Below are 25,344 nucleotides of genomic sequence, written 5' to 3'. Positions count from 1 at the left end.
TACTGAGAAATCGTTCTAGCACTCCTGAAGGGTTGCCCAACTGCTGCACTGTGGAGGAAGTCAGGGGTCACTTATCCCTGCACGTTGAAGCCGGGTGGGCCTTCATACAAGATAGATGGGTGCTGAGGTTAATCATCAGTGGCTACTCTATTCCATTTCTTTCCCTTCTCAGAATAAGAGAAAGAATTCTGACATACTGCCCAGTCAGATAGACTCTGCAGCAACAGAAGTAAAAAAGCTGCTAGAAAAAAGCATCATCCAGCAGGTCCCCCAAGACCAGTTAGTATCCAGAGTCATTCCAGGTTCTTTTTAGATCCAAAGAAAATGGGGGACTTCAGGCCATTCTTGGACATAAGCTATTTCAGTCAGTTTGTACAACAGACAAAGTTCCAGATTGTCATGATTCAGTGCATTCTGCCTCTCTTTAGAAAGAATGACTGGATGTGCTCCATAGATCTCTAGCATGAATGAGGCAATTCTGGAGATTTCTCTGTTTCTGGCTGGGAACCAATCATTTTCAGTTCAAGGCACTGCCCTTTGGTCTCAGAATATCTTCCAGTTGTCTACCAAATGCATGGCAGTGGTGGTAGTGTATCTCGGGCTGCAAGAGTTCTGAGTGTTTCTTTAGATCGGCTTCTTGCCACTCCAATCAGGGATATTTTGGTCTAACAAAGGAACTTATTGCTCCATTTTCTATATCAACTGGAAATTACAGTCAGCTAAGAAAAGAGCTAGCTGACAGCTGCACTACAGATATAGTTCATTACATGCCAACTGAACATGATCAATCAGAATGCCAGACTTCCTAACTCCAGGATATCTTCCATTTGGCAGGCAGCTGTTCAGGTCCTTTACCACCCTTAATCTCCCACAAACCTTATTATTTTGCTGCTAGGGATGATGGTGTCTATGATTGCATTAGTTCCCCCAAACAAGATTTTTACATGAGAGTTCTTTTTTGGACCGTCTCTGTTCAATGGACCTTAATGTTGTACCCATTACATGTTCAAATTTGCCTGACACCCATCAGCAGGATGCATATTAGTTGGTAGTTTTGAATGGTCAACCTTTTTCTCTACTATCCCCTCTGGGTTACAGTAACCACTGAGGTTTCCCTGCTCAGGTGGGGGCATTTCCAGGAGAAGACTGTCCAAGGTCCATGATCACCCATGGAGGCCAGTCTTCACATCATCGTCTTTGACCTGAGGATAGTTGTCCTTGCATTGCAGGTTTTTCAGGACTGCCTTTCTGAGGGTGTGATTTATTTCAATACTGACAACATGGTGGTGGTCTGGTACATTAGCAAACAGGGGAGAACCTATTCTTATCCACTTTGCCAAGAAGCCATGAGAGTGTGGCAGTGGGTGATGTCTTTCCTTTACTTTCTTTTAGCAGTGCATATTCTGGGGACTTCAAATATTCTATCAAACAAACTGAGGAGGTCCATTCTCCTGCCTCATGAGTGGTCTGTCAGTCATGCAGTGGCGGCACTAATCTTTATTCACTGGGGTCAGCCTTTCTGTGATCTTTTTTGCTTTGTACCTAAACAAGTGCAGCAATTCTTTTGCCCTTATCTCTCCACAAGGTCAATCACAGATGCTTTAGTCCACCATTGGCCTCCAGGTTTTCTGTACACCTCCCCCCCACTCCCCATACCCCTGATAACATTTCTTCAGAAAGCCAGAAGGTGCAAGGCCAAGGTAATCCTCATTGTTCCCTTATGGCTTTCTGAAAAAATGTTATCAGGGGTATGGGGAGTGGGGGGGAGGTGTACAGAAAACCTGGAGGCCAATGGTTCAGAAAGCCAGAAAATGCAAGTCCAAGGTAATCCTCATTGTTCCCTTATGGCCCCTGCAAGTTTGGTTCCCCCTTCTCTGGCCTAATCTACCACATCCTTCCAGAATGCTGGGCTCTCATCCAAATCTTCTGAGTTGCCCATCTCAACAGCCTCAACTGGTTGTAAAGGCCTTGAATCTAACTGCATGGTTCCTCCAATTTTAACGCTGGCCAGACATGCCAGGCTGCCAACTTCAGTCATTCATATCTTGACAGCTTTTCCGAAACCATGTACTAGAAAGACTTGCCTTAGCAAGTGGAAAAAGTTTTCTGTTTGGCATCAACTAAGGGAATAGATCCCTTTTCAGCTGGTCTTCCATCTATCCTGGACTACTTGTCAGATCTCTTCCAAAAAGGCTCCATTTTTTTTGACTATCAACGTCCAGCTATCAGCCATTTCCAGTTTCCATACTGGACACAACCAATCTCACATCACTTCTTTTAAGATTTGAGAGGCCTTTTTAAAGGGAACTTTCCTGTTGATACCTCCCATCGGAGATCCATTTTCTGCATGGGACATTAGTTATGCTGCAAGGCTTAACTTAAGCCCCTTTTTGAACCCGCAGCTGCAGTGGATATAAAATATCTTTCTTGGAAAAACATTTTTCTGGTGGCTGTTGCTTCTGAAAAGAGGATCTTGGCATTGCAAGCTCTGTCCTGTAAATTTTCGTATGTGGTCTTCCATAAGGATGAGGTATCCTTGAGAACCAATCCCAGTTTTCTACCAAAGGTGGCATCTAAAGTTAAAATTATCCAGGCTGTCAATCTGCCAGTATTATTTCTGTTATTTCCAACATTTTCTAATAAAGGGTATTTACACCTACTTGGACAGTCATAGACAACTTAGATTTTATTTGAACAGGATTAAAGGCATTAGGAAGTCTGATCAGCTGTTTTTGTTGCCTTTCTCCAAAGCGAGAGTTAGCCAAGGTGCATTGAAAGTCACTCTGTCTAGGCAGCCTTCAAACTGTTTAATATTTGCAGATGACAAGCTGAGTCTGGCTTTACTTGAACTAAAGGCTCATTCTTAAAGGGCTTTAGCTACCTCTCCTGTTTTACTCAGCTGAGTTCCTATTGATGACATCTGTGCAGTAGCAACTTGGTCTACAGTTCACACATTTGTCACACTACAAGCTGAATGTACAGTCCAGGTCTCGTTCATCGTTTGGCTCCACCATTTTCAGGAATGTCCTGCATTGATGCCACCCAGGTGTTTTTTTGGTAGTTTTCAACATCCCTCCCTTCCTAAATTATACTATGTTGTCCTTAGCAGACTTGCTTTTCTGTACTGATGGACACAAGGACATTGGTAACATAAAATGGTTAATGAAATAGGGCTCAAAACATAACCGTGTATGGTGCTCCTATTCGTTGGTCTTAAAACTGATAAAACAGTTGCTTTCTGTCCATCCCATCCATCTGATCCAACTTATGCTTGTCAGATCTGAGCCAGCAAAACTACTACTGTGGCCATGAGCTCCTGGAAATCTTTTGCCAACAACAGTGCTCCTGTGTGTGTGCTACCTTAGCTCAAGTTTGTTGCCAAGATGTCAGACCTTGTTCTCAGGTATTTTCCTGAAAGGAAACTACTAACCTTCAGATCCTTTATAATGACAGTTTGGAAAGTGGAAAGTAGAGAGGGAGGGTTGTCATAACAGATGGATGAGGATGAGAGTTTACCATTTTCGTCAAGTACATTACCATATCCTGTTCATTTCATCTGTTCATTCCTGTCGATGGATCATTATCTCCAGCTGCAGAAACACTCAAGTGGTATCATGACATGAGACCTTTGAGGGTAATAATTCAAGCAAAGCTCTAGACCCAGAAATTCCATTGTGGTAAGTGCATAATTGCTGTTTCTTCATGTTGAAGAGCTACTCCACAAGGCCATTTGAACTGTATAGGGTTGTTTTAATCTTTTTATCAAAACAGTGTATTAATAACCATTAGTAAGACACTAACACACACACAATAAACTGTATTATGCGCAGTGTCCCAGTCACTAGTCTGAATCATTTTTGCAGACAGAAGAATCTGCTCATTTTCAGAGTAGTGTGTCATCTTTGACCAAATCGATGTAATCTTAGAGTGCTTCATCTTTCTTTTCAGACTCTATTCCTCAGTTTTTTAATGAGATCGATTGGGAACAAGAACACAGTCCTGCTTGGTTTAGGCTTTCAGATGTTGCAGCTGGCTTGGTATGGCTTGGGATCCCAAAAATGGTAAGCTTACCTAGTTGCTGAATTTTTAGCTTCCTGTCATATTGTTACTTGCTTTGCATTCCTTCAGGACTCTGGACGACATTAGAAGATCTAGACTAATACACACTTGTTCCTTTAAAATTGTTGGCACCGATTCACAGTTTTGGAAGTATTGACTGTCCCAAGATGTGAGATTCAGTCCTGATTTCCAGGTATCATCTATGTAATGTTGGGGTATTCTCCTCATGTTTGCATGTTTCTAAGTTCATGGATTTATAAGTTTGAAGTTAAGCTTGTGATACATTGACCTCAAGAAGCATAATTTCTGTAACCCCATGATGACCTTTTTAAGAGCAAGTTGAATGCATTGTATAATGTATGTGGTGTGTTTTTCCATTGTTTCTATTGTTAGTACTAGTTTATTTGAGTCTGAAATTAAGTCTTCCACACTGCCTTCCAAGCAGAGATTTTCAGATAGGTTCCCATCCATCTGATCCAACTTATGCTTGTCTATCTGTCCTGGGGCAATTATAAGCCTAGCCCGATTCTGTATGGCTTACGCCACCCCTTGATTGGAGTATACTGTGCCCTTTTTAAGGTTTAATTTACTGTGCCTCTGTCTAATAGTGACACGGGAGTAATCCCTGGGACAAACTTACGATCCCCCATCCACCTATCGAGATTCTTCTTGAAGAGATTCAGTGAGGTGCTCTGCCTCACATGAACTGGAATTCTGTTCCAGAGCGAAGGGAGCCTCTGGGTTATGAACCTGTCCCTCCAGCAAGTTCTATTTATTTCTGTGCTGAGGTTCAAGTCCCTCGAGCGTGTGGCTCTAAGGGATTTAGATTTACTGAGGTGGAGCATGTCCATTAATTCTGGATTTGACATAGCTTTGTATGTCAGGCATAGATCGCCTCGAAGTAGGGGGTATGCAACTGAGTAGAGCTGGAGTTTTTTTTAACCGAGCAGCATATGGCATCTGTTTGAGACCCTTGATCCTCTTGGTGAGATACTTTTGGGGTCTTTCTAATTGCTGTAGGTGTCGGGTAAGGTAACATCCCAAAAGGGGCATTGTATTCTATGATGGGCCTGATGAGGGATGAATAAAGGGGCACGATTACCTCTCTTGATCTAGATGTGAAACCCTTCGTGATGAGGTGGGCTATATAGAGGGTCTTTCTAACCACTTTGGCAATGTGGTTTTCAAAGGAGAGATTGCTATCAACTTGGGTCCCCAGGTCCCTAATAACTTTCTCTGTACTTAATGGGTTTCCGCCTATGTGGGCACATTGTTTTTGCCAAAGGGTATGACTATACATTTTTTGGCATTTAGCTTTAAACCATGGCGCTGGCACCAGTTATCTGTCTCTGTGAGACCTTTTGAAGGATGTTTGTGTCAGCTGGAGAGTTGATTATGGCGCCCAGTTTGCAGTCGTCTGCGAACTTGGTGAGCCATAGTCCTCCCACGTTTGCCTGTACCTCGGAAAAGTATATACCGAACAAGAGTGGTCCCAGGACAGAACCCTGTGGGATGCCACTTGTGACCGGTTTCAAGTCGGACATGGCTCCAGCAACTCTCACTCTGTGGGTTCTGTCTTTGAGCCAGTTTGCGACCCATCTTGTGACATGTAGGGGTTTATATTTAAGCTGGATAGCTTATCTATGATGCCCGAGTGGGGTATTGTGTCAAATGCCTTTGCAAGGTCCAGATAGGCTGTGTGTACTACCTTTCCTTCATCTATGGCTTTGGTGACTGTTTCGAAGAAGTCAACCAGGTTCAAAAGGCAGGATCTGCCCTTGACAAAGCCGAACTGGGTAGGATCTAGTGTCTGTAGGTCCCCAGTGTCTTTGTTTATGAGCTCCATGATGATCCTCTCCATAGCCTTGCAGACTAAGCTAGTCAGGCTTATGGTCCGTAGAGGCTCCACCTTTGTGGAGTGGGACCACTGTTGCTGTACGCCATTCTGTGGGCACATATCCTGTAGTGAGGCTGAGATTGTATAGCTGTTTTATTTGAGGGATTAGTTCCTCTTGGAGTTCATGTAGGACGCAACCTGGGACACCATCTGGTCCCATGGAAGCAGTGTTTTTTGCTTTGGAGAGGGCAGCCTTCACCTGAGCATCAGAGATGTTTGGGAGGCAGCCCTCTGCCAGGATAGATACTTGCTCTTTTGGGGGGGAGGGGGTGGAGAAGTTTGCACTGAACCTGTCTGTCAGGATATTGGCGATGTCTGTGGGTTCAGTGTATTTTTTGTCATTTAGAATCAACTCAGAACAAGTCTGGGAGTTGCATCCCAGGTTTCTAACATAACTGAAAAAAGCCTTATGATTGTCTTTGGTGTCCAAATCAGATGGAACTATTTCAGACTTTGCCTCATTACATCAGGCAGAGGCTACCTCTAAGTTACATAGGCAAAACAGTTCATAAAGCTTTTCTGAATAATCTGTTTTCTGACTTGATAATGCTTCTGTTAAGGAAGTGTATCTTTTTAAATTATTTCAGGTAGCTTGTTTGAGGGCTACAGAATGTACTGTTACGTTCAATATTAGGTCAAATTAGTGAGGTAGAAAGTGGTAAAATGATCTCCCTGTAGGGACTAGACATGCCCTTTAGAACTAGATGACCTTCTGAAAATGCTTTTCAGATTTCTGTATATAAACAGTTGTTAGCATTTAAATTGCTGTCTAACATTGTCCCCAGATGTGTAACGATGATGTGATTTTTATGAGTTAACCATTTGTTATAATTGTCTTTTTTTGCCAAGTCTGACAATGCTACATTTACTAACATTGAAGCTATATAACTACTACTACTACTACTGCTAGTACTACTTTTCATATGTCTGACATATGACCTAAGCCCATGAGCATAATGGTGCACAAGTGGACATAGCATAAATCCTAAGGCTATCTCACTTCCCATCCTAACACAGATCTCGCACCTGTCTGTCCTGTGCATGGTCGGCACTATTGGCCTTTATTGGTTCAAAGAAGTGCCCCATTGTTGAACGTTTGTGATATTTTTTCTCAGTTTATAGTGCTGTTTTGTTGCTGCATTAGATGTCAGCTAGGAGGGAAAAGTATGATTGCTGTAAACAGATTCCCTGCAAGGTGCTCCACTTGTGCCTTTTCTGCTTAGGTGCAGAGCATGACTACAGAAATGGTACAATTTGCAAGTCTTTTGCTCTAAAGACCTTAAGAACTTAACTTCTTCCAGTTCCTGTTTTGAAACTTAGTGTGTTAAGTGCCTCGGCCAAGCAAAGATAGTGGACCCTTCTACCCCTGACATCCCACATGTTCATAAGAAAAGGCTTGATATCACGACTGCCAAGTCATTCTTTGTCATACTTGTAGAGGTTTTGGAACCAGAGATATGCCCAGTATCTATTCAGACTCCTGCTACTGTAACCCCGCTGGAGACTGGCATGGTGTCTGACATTTGCATGTCCAAAACAAATGAAGTTATTGATGGTGTGAAGGGAGAAACCCACTTAATAATTTCCGAAGGACCCAAATGCATACCGCAGATCCTCATTAGAGAGGAAATTCCAGGATCACTCTTTGAGGTTCATCAGGGCCCTGAACTGTCACATTTAATCAAGTGAGCATTGCACTTAGGAAAAAGAAACAAACAGCTAAAGTGTTTCTTCCCCTCAGATGTCCAAGGAAAAGGATTGGGTGTATTTTTCACATGGCCTATTTTAGGCCATAATGGCATTTAGGCTACCATCATTTGCAGGAGCTACTACCACTATTGCTCCCTCTCATTCCGCTTTCCAAAAGAGACACTTTGACGCTTAAGAGGATGAATCAGGGTCACATGACCACTCCTTGGCCTATTCATTCAAGATCCATTTACCAGGCCAAGCGGCCTCAGATAAAAATTCCCTTTCTCCTAACTCACCTGTTGAACGAGCTTCATTTGAGGAAACCGTCAGTATGATTAAGCATTTTCGTTGGAAATCTAAGCAGGTATCTGCTTTTCATAAGAGATACTATAACCTCTTGAAAGTAGGCAACCCTGCTCTTGCCCCATGCTCCCTACTATGTAGGCTTTTCTTTGTCTTTGTGTCCACTTCATTTGCACTAGATTTCCAGCCACCAGCTCCAAGAAAAGGTTTGACAGGTTTTACAAAGGTACTGGAGACTTGAAATTTCTGTTAAAAAAAAAAAAAACACTTCTGTTTATGTTCCATGTCTATAGACAAGGCCACTAAGTTGATACCTGCTGCCATTGATCCTCCCTCAGATAAGGACAGTAGGGCAATGGACAGATTAGAGAAAAAGGTTTGTACATCCTCCACTGTAGCCCTTTAGAGGTCTGAATTATCAGACCAGATTCAAATGACTAAGTGCTTACTTCCTATTCTGAGCAATTAAAATAAAACCTTGAACTCCCTGGAGGAACCTGCTAGTAAACAGCAGGCTTTATCAGTGGTGGCTCAAGCTTCCAAAGTAGCTAGACACAGCATTAAATGGGTTTATGATGCAGTAGAAGCATCCTCCTGGGCAGCTCCTACAGGTTCGGTGATCAGGAGGTATGCATGGTTAATTCTCAGCCTCTCCCAGAATATATTAAGGCAAAACTCCTAACCTTTCTGTTAAACAAGGACCTTTTGTTCAGTCCAGATGCTGCTAGTCTTTTCAGACATTTGCAGGTATAAGGTAAAATTATTTATAAGGACTTCAGACAGATCTTTATTCCTTATGTGCCAAAGTACCAAAGGAGTTTTCTGTGTAAAGATGCCAAAGGAATTATCCTGCAAAACCCATTTACTTCATCACAGGGAACCAAGGCCATCTCATAAGGCCAAGAAAATGCCTCGTAAAAGATTCCAGCACAAATCAGACAGGGATTCTAGATCCAGAGGCTGTCTTACCAAGACAAGTCTTCCTGACCTACCCTCTGTCCATTCCTCCGCATATCCAAAAGGCTCACCTCTGCCCTAAAAAAACTGGCTACTCATCGCTTTTGACAAATTAGTTCTTTCATTCATAGGTTCATAGGTTCATACTAGGCTATCTGCCCTAGGGCATTTATAAGCCTAGCCAGAATGTGTTTGGCTTTCGCCACCCATTTTAAATTTATTTTGCTATGCCCTTTTTCGAGGTTAGTATACTGTGCCTCTGTCTAACAGTTGACACAGAAGTGATACCCGGGGTAAACCTACGATCTCCCATCCACTCATCAAGATTCCTCTTGAAGAGAGTCAATGAGGGACTCTGCCTAACCTGGACTGGGATTTTATTCCAGAGTGAAGGGAGCCTCTGGGTTATGAATCTGTCCCTCCAGCAAGTCCTATTTATTTCAGTGCTGAGGTTCAAGTCTCTCAAGTGCGTAGCTCGATGGGATTTGGATTTTCTGAGGTGCAGCATGTCCATTAATTCCGGGTTGGACATAGCTTTATACGTCAGGCACAGATCACCTCTGAACAGGCGGTATGCCACTGAGTAGAGCTGGAGTTTCTTTAACCGGGCAGCATATGGCATCTGTTTGAGCCCTTTGATCCTCTTGGTGAGGTACTTTTGGGGTCTTTCCAGTTGCTGCAGGTGTCTGGTAAGGTACATCCCAAAAGGGGCATTGTACTCAATTATGGGCCTGATGAGGGATGAGTAAAGAGGCACGATGACCTCCCCTGATCTAGATGTGAATCCCTTCATGATTAGGTGGGCTATATAAAATGTTTTTCTAACCACTTTGGCCACGTGGTTGTCAAATGAGAGATTGCTATCAACTTGGGTCCCCAGGTCTCTAATTACTTCTTCTGTACTTAATGGATTACCAGCTATGTGGTAATTTGTGGGCACTTTGTTTTTGCCAAAGGGGATGACTATATACTTTTTGGCATTTAGCTTGAGGCCATGGCTCTGGCACCAGTTGCCTGTTTCTATGAGGCCCTTTTGTAGGATGCTTGTGTCGGCTGGAGAGTCGATTATGGCGCCCAGTTTGCAGTCATCTGCGAACTTGGTCAGCCACAGTCCTTCCGTGTTGGCCTGTACCTCCGAGAAATATATACCGAACAAGAAAGGTCCCAGGACTGAGCCTTGTGGGACACCACTTGTAACTGGTTTGGAGTCTGACATGGCTCCAGCAATTCTAACCATGTGGGTTCTGTCCTTGAGCTAGTTTGCAATCCATCTAGTGACATAGGGGTTTATATTTAAGCTGGTGAGCTTATCTATAATGCCCGAGTGGGGTATTGTATCGAAGGCTTTTGCGAGGTCCAGGTAGGCTGTGTGGACCACCTTCCCCTCGTCAATCGCCTTGGTGACTATTTCAAAGAAATCAACCAGGTTTAAGAGGCAGGATCTGCCCTTAATAAAGCCAAACTGGGTAGGATCCAGTGTCTGTAGGTCCCCAATATCTTTATTAGGTCCATGATGATCCTTTCCATAGCTTTGCAGACCAAGCTAGTCAGGCTTATGGGGCGATAGTTTCCAGGATCCGTTGAGGCACCACCTTTATGGAGAGAGACCACTGTTGCTGTATGCCACTCTTTGGGCACATATCCTGTAGTAAGGCTGAGATTGAACAGAAGTTTTATGTTTGGGTTTAGCTCTTCTTGGAGTCCATGTAGGACGCAGCCCGGGACACCGTCTAGTCCCATTGATGCTGTGTTTTTTGCTTTGGAGAGGGCGGCTCTTACCTGAGCATCTGAGATGTCAGGGGGGCAGCGCTCTGCTGGGACAGATATTTGCCCTTTTGATGGGGAAGGGGGGGGGAAATTTGCGCTGAACCTGTCAGCTAGGATGTTGGCAATGTCTGTGGGTTCAGTGTATTTTTTGTCATTTTGGACTAATTCTGAGCATATCTGGGAATTACCACCCAGGTTCCTAACATAACTAAAGAAAGCCTTGTGATTATCCTTAGTGTCCTGTGCAATTTTTCTCTCGAAGCTGGCCTTAGACAATTTTATGAGTGCCCGTAGTTTTTTGCTAATACTGATCAGTGATGCCTTCCCTTTTTGGGATTTTGCTCTATCATTTAGTAGCTTCCTCCTTCTACTGTATAGTTTGTTTATGGCTGGGGTCCACCAGACAGGATGTCTGCCTTTGGAAGATTGGGTCTTGGTTTTATTTGGGATCGCATGATCCATGCATTCCTGAAGGTGTTCATAGAATGCATTTATAAAGGATTCTGTGGTATGGGCCATATTTTCCACAGGCGCGGGGGCTTTGAAGGATTCCACCTCGGTTTTGAAGAGTGTGAAATTTGCTTTAGAGAAGTTTTTCACTGTGGTTTTCTGGGCAGGGGGGAGGGGTCGGGATGTGAATAATCCAGTGAGATTAGTTTATGGTCTGATCTTACCAGTGAGGGATACACTTCTGGTCTGGAGCATAGAATCCCCATGTTGGTGATGATCAGGTCCAGTATGTTTTCCCCTCTTGTGGGAGTGGTAACAAGTTGTTCCATAGCATTTGAGTTTATAAATTCTAGGAACCTTTGGGCTAGGGTGTTGGAGCTAGAGTAATGCTCCCAGTCTATGTTTGGGTAGTTGAAGTCGCCCAATATAATGGTGTTTGGAGAGACCTTCATATTTTCCATTGTTCTCAGGAAGGCCGAGTGGGGTTCCTGGGTTTGGGAGGGTGGTCTGTAGCAGGCTATAAACTGGAAGGCAGTTTTACCCACTGTTAGTTGCACATGGATAGTCTCTGATGCTTCGTGCTTTGCCACCAACCTGGAGGTGTGGGTATCTTTGATGAATATCGATACTTCCCCTCCTTTTGTGGTTCGGTCCAAGTTTTGGGGCCGAAAAGCATGGTATGAGGTATAACCTGGTAGTGCTGGGGTGCTCTCGGGAGCCCTGAACCAGGTTTCTGTTACTGCACAGATATCGATGTTCTCCATGCTAAGGAGAGTTTTGAGTGAGTGCATCTTGAGGTTTAGACTTCTGGCGTTGAGTAGCATTACTCTTAGTTTCTTATCCCTTGTGATACCTATGGAGGTGGGTTTGTCTTTTGAGCCTTGCCCAAAAAAGGCACTATGGGGGTAGCAAGAGCCTTTGCCAATATCCGAAAGCCCAGGGGTGACAGGTGCAAGCCGTCCCTAACGAAGCATCGTGGCTTGTCGAGCATATCATCCCAAGCTGACAGGCATTGGATCCCCTTTGAATGACACCAGTACTTAAGCCAGTTGTTGAAATTGATCATCTTGTCTTCATATTGTGGCATCATTCTTGGTGAGGGTAAGATGCTACTCAAGGTCAGGGTCATACCGGCCTGGGCTACATGCTCAGAGAGCTCCTTTATGTCTCTTTTCATGTAGTCCGGGGAGGTACATCTCGGGTCATTCACACCAGCATGGACAATGACTGAGTCATATTTGTACTTGCCTTGGAGTGACCTGAGTGCTTGTGTTATGTGGCGGATCCTAGTGCCCGACAGGCTGCTCACCGTGACCCTCTCCTTGTTCAGCCTGGTGAGTGGGACGTCAGTGTGCCTGACGATAGAGTCACCTATTACAAGTGTATCAGGTGTGTTGTTTAGTCTTAAGGGCTGTGACTGTTCGGCACACTGGCTTTGTGAGATATGTGTTGCACGTGTTTTGTTTTGGGGTAGCGGTTGCTTGGGTGTCTGCTTTGGAGGTCTCTGCTGCTTAGGCAGATCTTTATTTAGAGCCTCCGAGTATGTTTTTGTGTGATTATGTGTTTGGTTTGCTGTCGTGGTAGGTCTATATGAGACTGGAATTGTAGTGAGTGTGGTTTCCTTCTCCTCCTGACTGGTTATGCCAGTACTGAGTTGAGAGAGCTTAGCCTCCAGTTTGGCTATATGGTTGCATCTCTCACATGTGTTGGAATTTGTTGGGAGGAGGAGAGGGTTGTCTGTGTACATGAGGCAGTTGTAACATTGCCTCAACATTCCCAGATTCACCAGCTGGACCGGAGAGGAGATTGACAACTGACCTTTGGACATGCTAGAATAATATTGGGAATTCCTTAATAATTGAAAACAAGGGCCAGTGGGGAGTGAGGGTGTAGTGCTTTTAATTTTTAGTGCTGACTTATATAATTGCTTTAGTGAGCAAGTGCCAGGTAACTTAAGTGCAATGTGTTACAGGTAACTTAAATGCAAATCGACAAACAGTAACTTTCTTTCAAGTGAAACAAGGAAATAAGTACAGTAAGCAATGCAGATATCACTAGTGATCCACAGAAGCGCTGAGAAGCCACGTATTAGGTGGAATTAGCGTTCCAGGGAAATAACAAGCAAACAAACAACAAGCATATAAACAAAGCTAGATTCAGCAGGCCTGGATCTAGTCTATGCTACAGCAAACAAGGTGTACCAATTTCAGTAAGATACAGTTCAAATATTCAGGCACTATAAACCTTTAACCAGAAATTCTCAGCACAGAAGGGCAGAGTCCAGCCTCTTCTCCCACAAGAGTGCAGACCACGAACCTTCTTAATGTAAAATAACTGGCCTGAAGCCCAAGTGCTTAAACCAGAACTAATACACTTTAAGAATAACAGACACTGGGCTCTCAATCAGCAGTTCCCAACTTAGAAGGATGAAAGCTACCTGTCCTGCCACCACAGTGCATGCCACAAACCTTCCTAATGTAAAACAACTGGTCTGAAGCCCAAGTGCTTAATCCAAAAGACTTAGAATGATAGCTACACTTTAATCAAGTTACTACCAAGCAGTAATAAATACAATTGAATACTTTAGAGAATGCCTGGATTAGTGCTCAAGTTACACAAACAAAGCTAGATCCAGCAGGCCCGAATCCAGTCTATGCCACAGCAAACAAGGTGCACCAACTTCAGTAAGAAGCAGTTCAGATATGCATGCACTATAAGCCTTTAACCAGAAATTCCCAGCTCAGAAGGGCAGAGTCCAGCCTCTCCTCCCACAAGAGTGCAGACCACAAACCCTCTTAATGTAAAATAACTGGCCTGAAAGCCCAAGTGCTTAAACCAGAATTAATACACTTTTAGAATAACAGACACTGAGCCCTCAATCAGCAGTTCCCAACCTAGAAGGATGTAAGCTACCTGTTCTGCCACTACAGTGCAGACCACAAACCCTCTCAGTGCAAAACAACTGGTCCGAAGCCCAAGTGTTTAAACCAAAAGGCTTAGAATGAGTTACACCAAGCAGTAATAAATACAATTGAGTACTTTTAAGATGATGCAAAAGTAAAATAAAGTAGGTAGAAACACAAGTACAGTAAAAGCAGATGAAATTTTTTTTTTCTGAACAAGTGCTGAGATCAAAGAAACAGATTTGAGTGTTGAAACTAGAAAACTGGCTAGTTCTAAGAAAAAAAAACTAAGCTAGAAGGCTTCCCTCCAACACAGAAGGGCTTGGGGGCTCAGAAGCCTACAAATAGTGTATACCACTTAACAGGAAAGGCAGGAAACAAGCTTAAATCTTTCATTCAACAAGGGTATAGATTGACCTTGAAAGAACCATTTCCATTTGGCATCCCCCTCCTCCACAAAATAAGGTACAGTTGTTCTGTCCCATCATTCAACCTTGCTCGACGAAGGCACAATAGAACCAATGCCTCCACAATATGTGGGAAAAGGGTTCTATTCCAGACTACTCCTAGTCTCAAGAAAAGGAGGATACTGGAGACCAGTTATGTCCATGCTCAATACCTTTCTGTTTGTCCCATCTTTCAAGATGCTGTCTCTGCAAACTCTGCTTCCATTCATTGTCCCTCAAACCTTCCTGTGGTCTCCTGACCCTAAGGGATGCTTATTTCCACATTCCTATTCACCCAGCTTACAGAAATTGTCAGGTTTTCCTCCTGGCTCATCACACTTTCAGTTCTCTGCTTTGCCTTTTGTAGACTCTACAACTTCAAGAAGCTTCACAGAGTACCTCACCCCAGTCATAGCTTACTGCAGGTTTCAGGGAATCCAGCTATTCCCTTACATGGACAACCTGTTATTACAAACACCTTTTCTGCAGATGCTCCCGACTCATCTCAGCTTCACCCTGGCCCTTCTGCAGAGTCTGGGTTTCACAGTCAACCTAAAAAAGTCAGAAATGAAACCAGTCCAAGACATTGTTTTCTTGAGGTGGACTAGATACCAAACGAATGCAGGCCTTCCTTCCTTCAGATAGAGTGCAAAGTCTAATCCAAAACAGAGATGAATGACCACCAGAGCTGAATAAAACCACAAAACTTTAATGTTAAGCAAGAATAGTGAGTGCTTGCACGCTACACTGATAGTTTCTTCAGACATCCACTCGTATTCCAAACAGACATTTAAAACTTGTAAAACAAGCACCACACCTGATGCCAAAATCCCACAGCATTCACAAACCAAATCAGTATTCCAGTGCTCCCATGAAGATAAAAAGTTTAATGCCAAGCAAAAATCCAAGCAGTGAATAATCCAGTAGATCAAGCAAAAAATCCTAGCAGTAAATAGTCTGCACTGAGTCAGAATAAAGTGCTTACCTACTGGATTATTTACTGCTGGGATTTTTGCTTGATGATCTGGATTATTTACTGCTTGGATTTTTGCTTGTCATTAAACTTTTTATCTTCATTGGAACACTGGAATACTGATTTGTTTTGTGACTGCTGTGGGGTTTTGGCTTCAGGTGTGGTGTTTGTTTTACCAGTTGCTTTTGTTCACCACTCTACGCACATTCTGGCTGTTGGAGACATGTAAAACTTCAATAACCAGTCATAGCAAAATGTTAAAGATGTACTGTATGGTGGTAGGATGTCAGGACCCTCTCTTATTTGTGTGAGCTGTTACAGTTTCTCTTTATCATACTCAGTAAGGCACACATTTCATCTTCATGTCTGCCTCCGGGATCTTCCACTTTTGACCACATTAGAGTGAAACAGTTCTTAAAAGATGTACTCCACCTAAAACTTCCCACAGAAGCTATTCTTCCTCCTTTGGACCTCAGCTTTAAACTGGAAAAGCTTGCTTTTCCTCCTTTTGAACTGGCAACAACTGCTTCCCTCAAATTATGCACTTGGAAAAACTATTCTTCTGGTAGCCTTACCACTGTCAGATGAGAAAACTGAGCTACAGGTCCTTATGGCAATCCCTCTTTTTCTTATTTTTCATAAGGTCTCTGTGTCTTTAAAGGCCAATCCCTCCTTCATGCCGACAGTAGTAAGTGAACTATCACTCAATCAGGCCTTAAATCTTCCAATTTTCATTCTTAATCCACAAAATAAGGGAGAAAGAATTCTGCATTCTCTTGACATACATAGACTGCTTAGATTCTACCTGGATAAGACTAAGGATATCCGCAAGTCTGACCAGTTGTTTGTCTGTTTCCAAGATTCCAAGTTAGGAAACCCATTTTAAAAACAGACTATTGCTAAACTAGATCCCTGAATCCATTTTTTTAGTTGGCATGACAAATCCTTACACTCTCCAGCAAAGGCTCATTCTGCTAAGAGCAGTGGCTTCATATGGAGCCTTTTACAAGGATATTGACTCCAGAATGATTTTTAGAAGCAGCTACTTGGTCTTCTTTGTATACTATCACCAAACATTACAAAGTAGATCGCGAGTCACCTTTGCCATATCAGTCCTGTGGATTACTAGACTCTTATCTCCCTTCCAACCACATTTCACACCTCTGAAGCTTTGGGAATCGCCCAGCCATTTGGAATACTGCAACAGTGGTCTAAGGAAGGATGTAGTACAATTGTGTAAGAACTCACCATAACAGTAAATGTCCTACTGATCACTGTTGCAGTATTCCTTCCCTCCCTACCATTCCATCTTCTCTGATTCTTCCCTCCTTCTTCCTCACAGACAGAAGACAGTCACAGTCTTTCCGCCTCTCCATTCTTATAAATTTTTCAGTGTTGGTCCACCTTCAATGCTAACTATCCTGGCACCTGTACTTGTGGTGCAGATGGCCTCTTCATCCCCAAGCCTCAAGGTCAGTGGCTTAAGGCTGATGTCATGCTGACCCTTCAATTCTGATTAAGCATCAGATGCTGGTCTTTGAGACACCAGCATCAGTATGGGGGTGGTTTGTCTGCATCAGTATTTGCACCCTAAAGATCAGTATTTGCTGTGTTCACCACTAGACCTTTGGCACCAGTACCTTTGATTCCAGTACATTTTTGTAAGTTATTTCTGACTTTGAAGTTACAGCACTCAGTAAAACAACATCCCTGCGCAAGAGCTACTGTCCCCCCCCCCCTTTTTTTTTTTTACACCAGACCCATCTTGCTCTTTGCAGCTTTTAGAAGCTCTAGGACCAGAGAACCAGAAAGATCTGGTTTTCCATATGATTGCTGCCCATGATATAATTCCCCTTCAAAGAGCCTAGGGAAACAGATGCAAGTGGCAGCATCCTGTCTAAACAGATGAAGTGGCAACATTTTGACTGTGCTGTAAAGTCTTTCATGCTAGATACTTGACAGTGAGGTTGAGGTAGATTCCCTTACTACCATTCCTTAGGACTCCAGATCAAGGATATTTCAGGAAAAAAAGGAAGATTGGCCATGTCACCCCATCTCGTGTACAGAGCGTGTTCATGAGGAAGGCTTTCCTGTGTTCCATCACAACTTTCTAGGTGGTGCTTTCATAGGACAGAATGATTTCTTTCACCATATCAGAAGTTGGAAAGATTCCAAGAACAGGCTGCAACCGTTGGACTGTTTAGAAATGGGACTGTCTAGTAAAGGCACACATCATGACTTCTGTCATTGTTGTCAATCCCTAGGAGGAAACTAACTCTCTCTCTCTCCATTGTCCTGCAGTCCAGCCACCCCCACCTCCAAGCAAGGAAGCTAATTCTCAGGATCAGTAGGGAAAGCATGTTTGTTTTCTATATTTACACTAAGGTGCTATGTCATCTCTCTCCAGTGTGATGAGGTTCCAACAGCGTCTTGCAGGTAAACTCTAGAAGTTACTGAAACAGTTTCTCAAGGGTCAGACTTGAGACAAAACTGATTTCCCAGGTGGCAACCATGGTTTGTTTCCATCCTGTCCATATGTCTTGCATATAGTACTGCAAATGGATCAACTACACCTCATTTAATGGATTTTACCCTTTTAGGCTGCATATTAAAGAGAAACTCCAAGGGGGCAACTCATGGGGGTGTTTTTAAATACCACAGAGAACTTTTGCCAGGAACCAAAACAGTTCCTAAGCAAATGTGGCTCAAACACAGCTCCTAGCATTCTGGATGGGGTCAGTGTGTATGCGTCTACTTGCAAACTGTGCATTTGTAAAAGAGACAAACTATTGGAAGAATAATGCTAGCTCAGCTTTCCAAGTGCTGTACAATCCTGGCAGAACTCTTGAAGGTGTCCCCAGCTTGTTCCATTGTGGAACCGGTTGGGGGGAGATCATCTGTAGCTCATTTTTTCTCCATGGGGAGCCATCATGCAGGAAAGATTGATCTAGGGTGTTAACGTTTAGAGGCTACAAACTCTCGTCCTTACACTGCTCTGGCTATCATCCTTTCCATTATTTGTCATCCAATCTCTCAAAGAAAAGTCACTAAAAGTGAGGTAATCAGCCTTATGTAAGAGGGCCTTTCACCGTGGACCACTAGATCAGAAAGAGTGAGAGTGTTATTCAGGATCCTTTTTAATGTTGAAAAAAGGGCCTCAGACCCATTTTAGATTTATGTGCTGTAAATAATTTTATCTCCAGAATGCCATTTTGAATTATTTTGATTCAAGTGCTTCTCCCTTGCCTTGCAGAGAGAAGTTGAATGTGTCATATACCCCCATAATGCTTGCTTGTACATCAAAATACCCAAATTGTTGAGAAGGTTTCTATGCTTCTGGGTAGAATCCAGTCATTACCATTTTTTTGGCACTTTCATTTAGTTTCAGTACAGTGCACACTGTGTTCACCCAATGGATGGTGGTGTGGTGGCTCACCAAAGACTGCAGGGAGTAAAAATCTTTTCCTCTCCAGATGACTGCCACGTGGTCACACCAATGCTCAAGCCTCTAGTGAAAACAAGGAAGTCTTTACCCCTCATGTTTTAAATGTTTGGTATTACAGTGAAAACTGGAAAGTCACAGTTGAGGCGGTAGAAAATCTGACATTCATAGGATATAACCTAGACAGTCAGTTGGTGAATCAGTTTACATCAAAAGAGTTCTGTCTGTCCTGTGTACATTAAATGCTGTCCAACAGAAATCTTCAGTGCCAGCTCAACTATGCCTCAAAACAGTAGACTTCATGGAAGCAACCATTTTCTTACTTCCTCTCCCCAGGTTCCACCATGAGATTTCTTCAGTGGCACCCTTTGAATGCAGCAGTTTCATGTCACAGACGGTTCTGCTTCTCAGATCAGGTTTTCTAAATGTTGCATGACTCATCTGTATTGGTGACTGTGCACACCCAGCCTCACTGGACAATCACTTTCACCATGGATACCTCAGTTCTGTGGTGGGCATTGTCAGGGCAAAACAGTCAGACTACAGTAATTGTGCTGGAGATGAAAGGGATAGTTCCTACCCTTCAGGCACTTCAGGACTGTCTCCTCAAGGATGCTGTTGCCATGTCTGGTATGTAAATAAGCAGGGAGGAACCTGATCCTTTCCCCTCTGCAAAGAAGCCATGTGAGTATAGGAATATGCTGTGTTGTTGAACCACATTTGGATGCAAGCCATTATCCCAGTTATAGACCGTTCTGTGGTGGAGAGGTTCGGTCATTTCCTTCTGATGCAGTACAAATGTTTCCTTTTCTTGCCAGTTGCATGGAGCACTGGGGGATAGCCTGTTTGGGGTCTTTTTGCATCCCTAATCAGCTCTAAGAGCGTCATCTTTTCTTTGCTTATACCATTCTGGGATTGCAACAGAAGAGTTCTGTAGTCCAGAACTGGCCCTTGGTATTACTTAAATTTAGAATCCTGCTTAGTCACCCATATGGGGGCCTCACCCAGGCTTTCACTCTTAGGCTAACTGCTTGGTTTCTCCACTTCCAGTGATAGCCAGAGGTGTTGTTTAGCCTCCTGTGGATGTCCAAATTCTTACCTTTGCCTGAAAGCACAACACAGTTAAAACTTACAAAGGAAGGTGGCATCGATTCGCAATATGAGTGACTTCCATGGGCTTAGGTGCCTTTTATGTTGCTATTCTGGTTGCAGTGAACTGCTTGTTGATTATCTTTTTTTTTCAGTGGCAGTTCTTAGGATCTGCATACCTTAATAGAAACCATTCTTAAGGTGTCTTCCTGATTAGGCATTCATTTTTTAGTAAAAACAAAATGAAAACTCCAGCAAAGCTAGAACATCCACTGAGTGACCTCCCAAACCTCTTGTATCAGAAGCACATGGGATATGTGCAAATGACCCTTATGAACATCAGGTGTTTCAGCTGGGTATAACAGCCCTGTGTTTCTTATGCTTAGTCAAACACTCTGCTTGTGCTGTGCTGACGAGGTCATAACAAGGCTGAAATATGCATATCCACAACTAGTGGGGTTTGGCTTTATTGGCCTGAAATTGTCCATTAAAACGACAAAGCAAATCATGGGCATTCAGAATAGCCAATTAGCTGAAACACCTGATTTTCATAAAGGTCATTTGCATATATTCCATGTACCTCTGATACAAGAGGTTTGGGAGGTCACTCAGTGGAAGTTCTAGCTTTGCTGGAGTTTTCATTTTGTTTTAACTGATTGGTTTTTCAGTGGCATTCATTTTTTAGGAATCCACTGCCTCCATAGAATCTAACTTTTTTTTGTTTGCTGCAGAAGTTAACCTTACCTACTTTCAAACCAGCATCATCGTCAGATTTAGGTACTTATCTTGGAAGATCCTCTTTTTGTAGGCAATTACATAAGCTAGGTGATTATTCATGCTTCATACATTGAGTCCCCTTACCTGATCTTGCATAAAGAAGAAGAAGAAGAATGTTTACCAGTAACTATTTTTGTTCACCAAAAGCAGCTTCTTTAACTGAGTTAAGTCAATTTCCTTGTCTTTTTTTCCAGACCGTTCCAAAAAACTGAGCAAGTCATACATTCATCTAGATCTTCATGGGCAACTGAGAGATTGTGCTTGTAAAGAAGTTCAGAAAGATAATCAGTAGTTAGTTTCATTTGCACCACACAAGTTAGAACAGGTCTCTGAACTGGCTTTGGCAAAGTGGTTTATCAAATTTTATTGCAAACTATGGCAGCTGTCTTCCTCTCTTTACACAAATGCATTCTTCTGGACCCTTGGCTACCTCTAAGACCTTCTGTGCATATGCTTCAGTAGACTGTATTTATGTAACTATTGCCTGGGCTTCTTCGCATACTTAAGTCACCAAAACACTATAACTTGGATGTTGGCCAAGATCGGTTTGGAAAAATTCCTTTTGCATTCAGTGATTGAAAAGGAACTTAATCTAATTAATTAGTGAGAAGAGCTGAGAAAGTTTTCATATTTAAGGTATTCACCTACATTCCTCTTCAGCTAAAAGAGCTGAGTTTAAAACTACTGTTTTGACTGCATTGATTTTTGGATTTGCCTTTTTAGCTGCCTGCCCTTACTGTAAATTAGTTTACAAACCCCTTCCAATGCTATTTCTACTGGACACTGATAGCTCAAACTGATAAGGCACACCACTGGACTCTTAAAGCTCAAGTTTAGCCGCAGTTTCATATAATCTAACTTTAACTGGTGTACACTGCAGTATTCAGAGTGTTAGTCTGAATTGTGTTCTGATGGTCCCTAATCTGGGCCAGTAATCAAGGACCCTCAATTTTCACCACTTACACCAGCGAGGGACGGCTACTAGGAACAAAAATGAATACACAGTATTTTCAGATGCAGCTCTCTGCACCATGCATAATTTCCCTTAAGAGCACACAGGGAGCACACTCCAGACCTGTCTCTGTCCAGATCCCAAGTAAGACCTCACACTGACCACTTTGGAGCTCTGTATCCCTGTTCCAAGTAGCTGACACACACACTTGGATATTTGATTTTCACACACACCCCCACCCCACCCACCAGGAAAGGCTGGCACAAATTTACCGGCTGTGCCCCTTCTGTCCAGACTGTAAGGTAATTACAGTGCCACCAGTCAGCTATTACAAGGGTACCCAATTATACTGAGTAAAATTAGTAAAATTAATACTAAAACAATGGTAGAGTTTGACCAATGCAGCAAGGCTTTCAGGAGCAGCTACTGTGTCACTAAAATAAGCATACGTACTCTTAAGATGTTAAAAGTATTCTCTAAAAGACCAGCCACAGTGAAAGGTATATAAATATTTAATAATAAATAATAAAATAGAAAACATGAGAATACTGAATATCTAGTTAAATAAACAAAGTTTGTCACACATAGAAGATAAAAAAAAATAACACAGTTGATAGAGTCACACCGATGCAAAAAGAACAATACTTAACTAATCTCACTATATTTCCTGACTGACTAAAGACTTACTTTTCCTTAGATAAGTTGCTTACTACAGCAAGGCAAGATGAGGTGTGTAGTTATGTGAGGTATCTGTGAAAGAGCTTTCCTGTCAGGTTCCAAAAAACAAAGTGCTGCTGCAAGAGTTCCATCATATCTCTCACTAATATGTAAAAAATAATTTCAGTGCTGATTATAGAATGACATCTCATCTGGTCACCTGACACACTAGTACCCAGAACCTTGCTAAGATCTATTGCAGCATCTGAAAGCTGTAAAACAATTTCAAAAAGCAATTGGTTCACCCCTAAGGACAATTTAGTAAGGTTCCTAGTCCTGGTTTTCCTACACATTTTAGTCTCTGGCTGCAGTCAGACCAGTAGGATAAAATCTTTATGGGCTAAACCAACCCATTTAATTTTCAACCTCTTTTTCAAAATTAACTGGACTGAGATTAACATCTTCCCATCCAGAATTCTCTGTTAAAACACATGCATTTAATCAGTTTTAATAATACTGACATACTTGTATATCTCTCTTCTGTCCAGTAGGACTGACTGTTGATGCATTTTCAACACAAGCAAGTTTACAAGTACGTTTTAATACAAGCATCTGTACAAGTCAGTGTGATGGTCAAATTACATAAAGTTCTTTACAAAACTCCAGCTAGCTATGCTGGCATATGTTACACATGCACTGCCCTACTCTCCCTGACACAGATGGCACTAACTCATAGGTTCATAGGTAGGTACTAGGCTATCGGCCCAAGAGCCTAAGTAAGCCTAGCCAACAACGTTCCCTGCCTTACGCCACCCAAGAAAATTATTTTCCTGTGCCCCTGTCGAGCAGAGCCACAGAAGTGATCCCCGGGGTGTATTTCCTATTTCCCATCCACTCAACAAGATTTTTCTTGAAGAGTGCTAATGAGGAACTTTGCTTGACATAGATGGGTAGCTTCCTCCACAGTATGGAAAGTCTCTGGGATAGGAATCTATCCTTCCAGCATGTCCTGTATATTGTGGTGACAAGGTTTAGGTCTCTAGAGCATGTAGCTCAGAGGGATTGGGATTTCTTTAGGTGTAGCATGTCCAACAGCTCTGGGTTTGACAGAGATCACCTCGGAGCAGGCGATATGCTATGGAGTAAAGCTGGAGTTTTTTGAGACGGTCAGTGTAGGGCATCTGTTTGAGGCCAGTAATTCTCTTTGTGAGGTGCTTCTGTGGTCTTTCCAGCTGCTGCAGATGTCTTGTGAGGTACATTCCAAAAGGGGCATTGTAGTCTATAATGGATCTAATAAGTGTCGAGTAGAGGGGAACGGTGACCTCTTTTTTTCCTGGATGAGAACCTCTTTTGTGATGGTGTGCCACGTAGAAGGATTTCCTGACTACTGTGGCGATGTGATTATCAAAGGAGAGATTACTGTCTACCTGTGTCCCAAGGTCTTTCACACATTCAGCGTTAAGTAGACTGCCCCCTATGTGGTAGTTCATGTGTACAGAGTTTTTACCAAAGGGGATGACAATGCACATTTTGGCATTAAGCTTGAGGCCATGGCTTTGACACCAAGCATCTCTCTCAGTGAGGCCCTTTTGTAGGATGTCCACATCAGTTGGGGACTCAACTATAGCTTCTAGTTTGCAGTCATCTGCGAACTTCATTAGCCAAAGGCTTTTTGTGTTAGCCTGTACTTCTGAGAACTAGGTACCAAACAGGAGAGGTCCCAGGACTGAACCTTGTGGTACTCCATTTGTCACTGATTTGATTTGAAGTCAGATTTGGAGTCTTCAACTTTTACAGTGTGGGTTCTGTCAGTGAGCCAGTTGGCAACCCATCTTGTGACGTAGGGATTTATACCTAGTTTTGTGAGTTTGGCTATAATTCCAGAATGGAGGATGGTGTCGAAAGCCTTGGCGAGGTCAAGGTAGGCTGTATGAACCACATTACCCTTGTCTACGGCTTTGGTGACTGCCCCAAAGAAATTGATCAGGTTCAGGAGGCATGCCCTGCCAGGCTCGTCACGGCTAATAAGGCGATAGTTCCATGGATTAGTGGTGGCTCCCCCTTTGTGGAGTGGGATAACAATTGCTGTGTGCCATTCAATAGGCAAAAAGCCTAACGTGAGGCTATGATTGAACATGATGCTTAGATGGGGAGCCAGTTCGTTCTGAAGTTCATGTAAAACACAACCTGGGATGTTGTCCGGTCCTATGGATGCTGTGTTTTTGACTTTAGAGTGCGCCATTTTTACCAGTGTGTTTGTGATTACCAGGGCTTTAGAACCATCTGATATAGTTATAGGCCCTTTGGAGGGTGAGGGGGGAGCAGCAACGGTTATCCCACTCCACAAAGGAAGAACCGCCACAGACCCCGGGAACAGCAGCCCTATTAGCTTGACAAGCCTGGTCTGCAAGGCCATGGAGCATGTCATCATGCAACTCATAAACAAAGACATCGGTAACCTCAAAACTCTGGATACTACCCAATTCAGATTTGTAAAAGGTAGGTCATGTCTCCTAAACCTGGTAGACTTCTTTTGAAACAGTTACTAAGGCCATATACGAGGGCAAAGTAGTCCACCCAGCCTACTTGGACCTCGCTAAAGCCTTCAACACTATCCTCATTCAGGAATCATAGATAAACTCATCAACGTTAATATAAACCCTTATGTCACGAGATGGGTGGCCAACTGGCTTACGAACAGAACCCACATGGTAAGAGTTGCAGACTCCGGATCCGACTCCAAACCAGTAACAAGTGGTGTACTCCAGGGTTCAGTCTTGGGACCCCTACTGTTTGGTATATACTTCTCTGAAGTGCAAGTAAACACCAAGGGTCTATGGCTAACCAAGTTTGCAGACAACTGCGAATTAGGTGCCATTATCAATTCCCCTGCTGACGTAGACATCCTGCAAAAGGGCCTCACCTGGTGTCAACATCAACATATGTGTGTGTATATATATATATATATATATATATATAT

The 25,344-nt window shown here is 42.9% G+C and overlaps 1 protein-coding gene across 2 annotated transcripts in view; it reads left to right on the top strand.

The window, feature by feature from the left end:
• LOC122795868 (hippocampus abundant transcript 1 protein-like) overlaps positions 1-25,344 on the top strand; it is a gene marked incomplete in the record, with an annotated part of 997,490 nt that overhangs the window by 803,344 nt on the left and 168,802 nt on the right. For both annotated transcript variants that reach the window (XM_044064280.1, XM_044064281.1), the window contains 1 exon segment: positions 3,949-4,061. In XM_044064280.1, the coding sequence (XP_043920215.1) occupies positions 3,949-4,061 (113 nt within the window).

The sequence above is a fragment of the Protopterus annectens genome, chromosome 2.part2 (assembly GCF_019279795.1).
Source record: "Protopterus annectens isolate FY-2018-M chromosome 2.part2, PAN1.0, whole genome shotgun sequence".
Classification (NCBI taxonomy): domain Eukaryota; kingdom Metazoa; phylum Chordata; order Ceratodontiformes; family Protopteridae; genus Protopterus; species Protopterus annectens.
The sequence above is the reverse complement of the archived record's forward strand: the minus strand, read 5'-3'. Positions and strand labels throughout refer to the sequence as shown.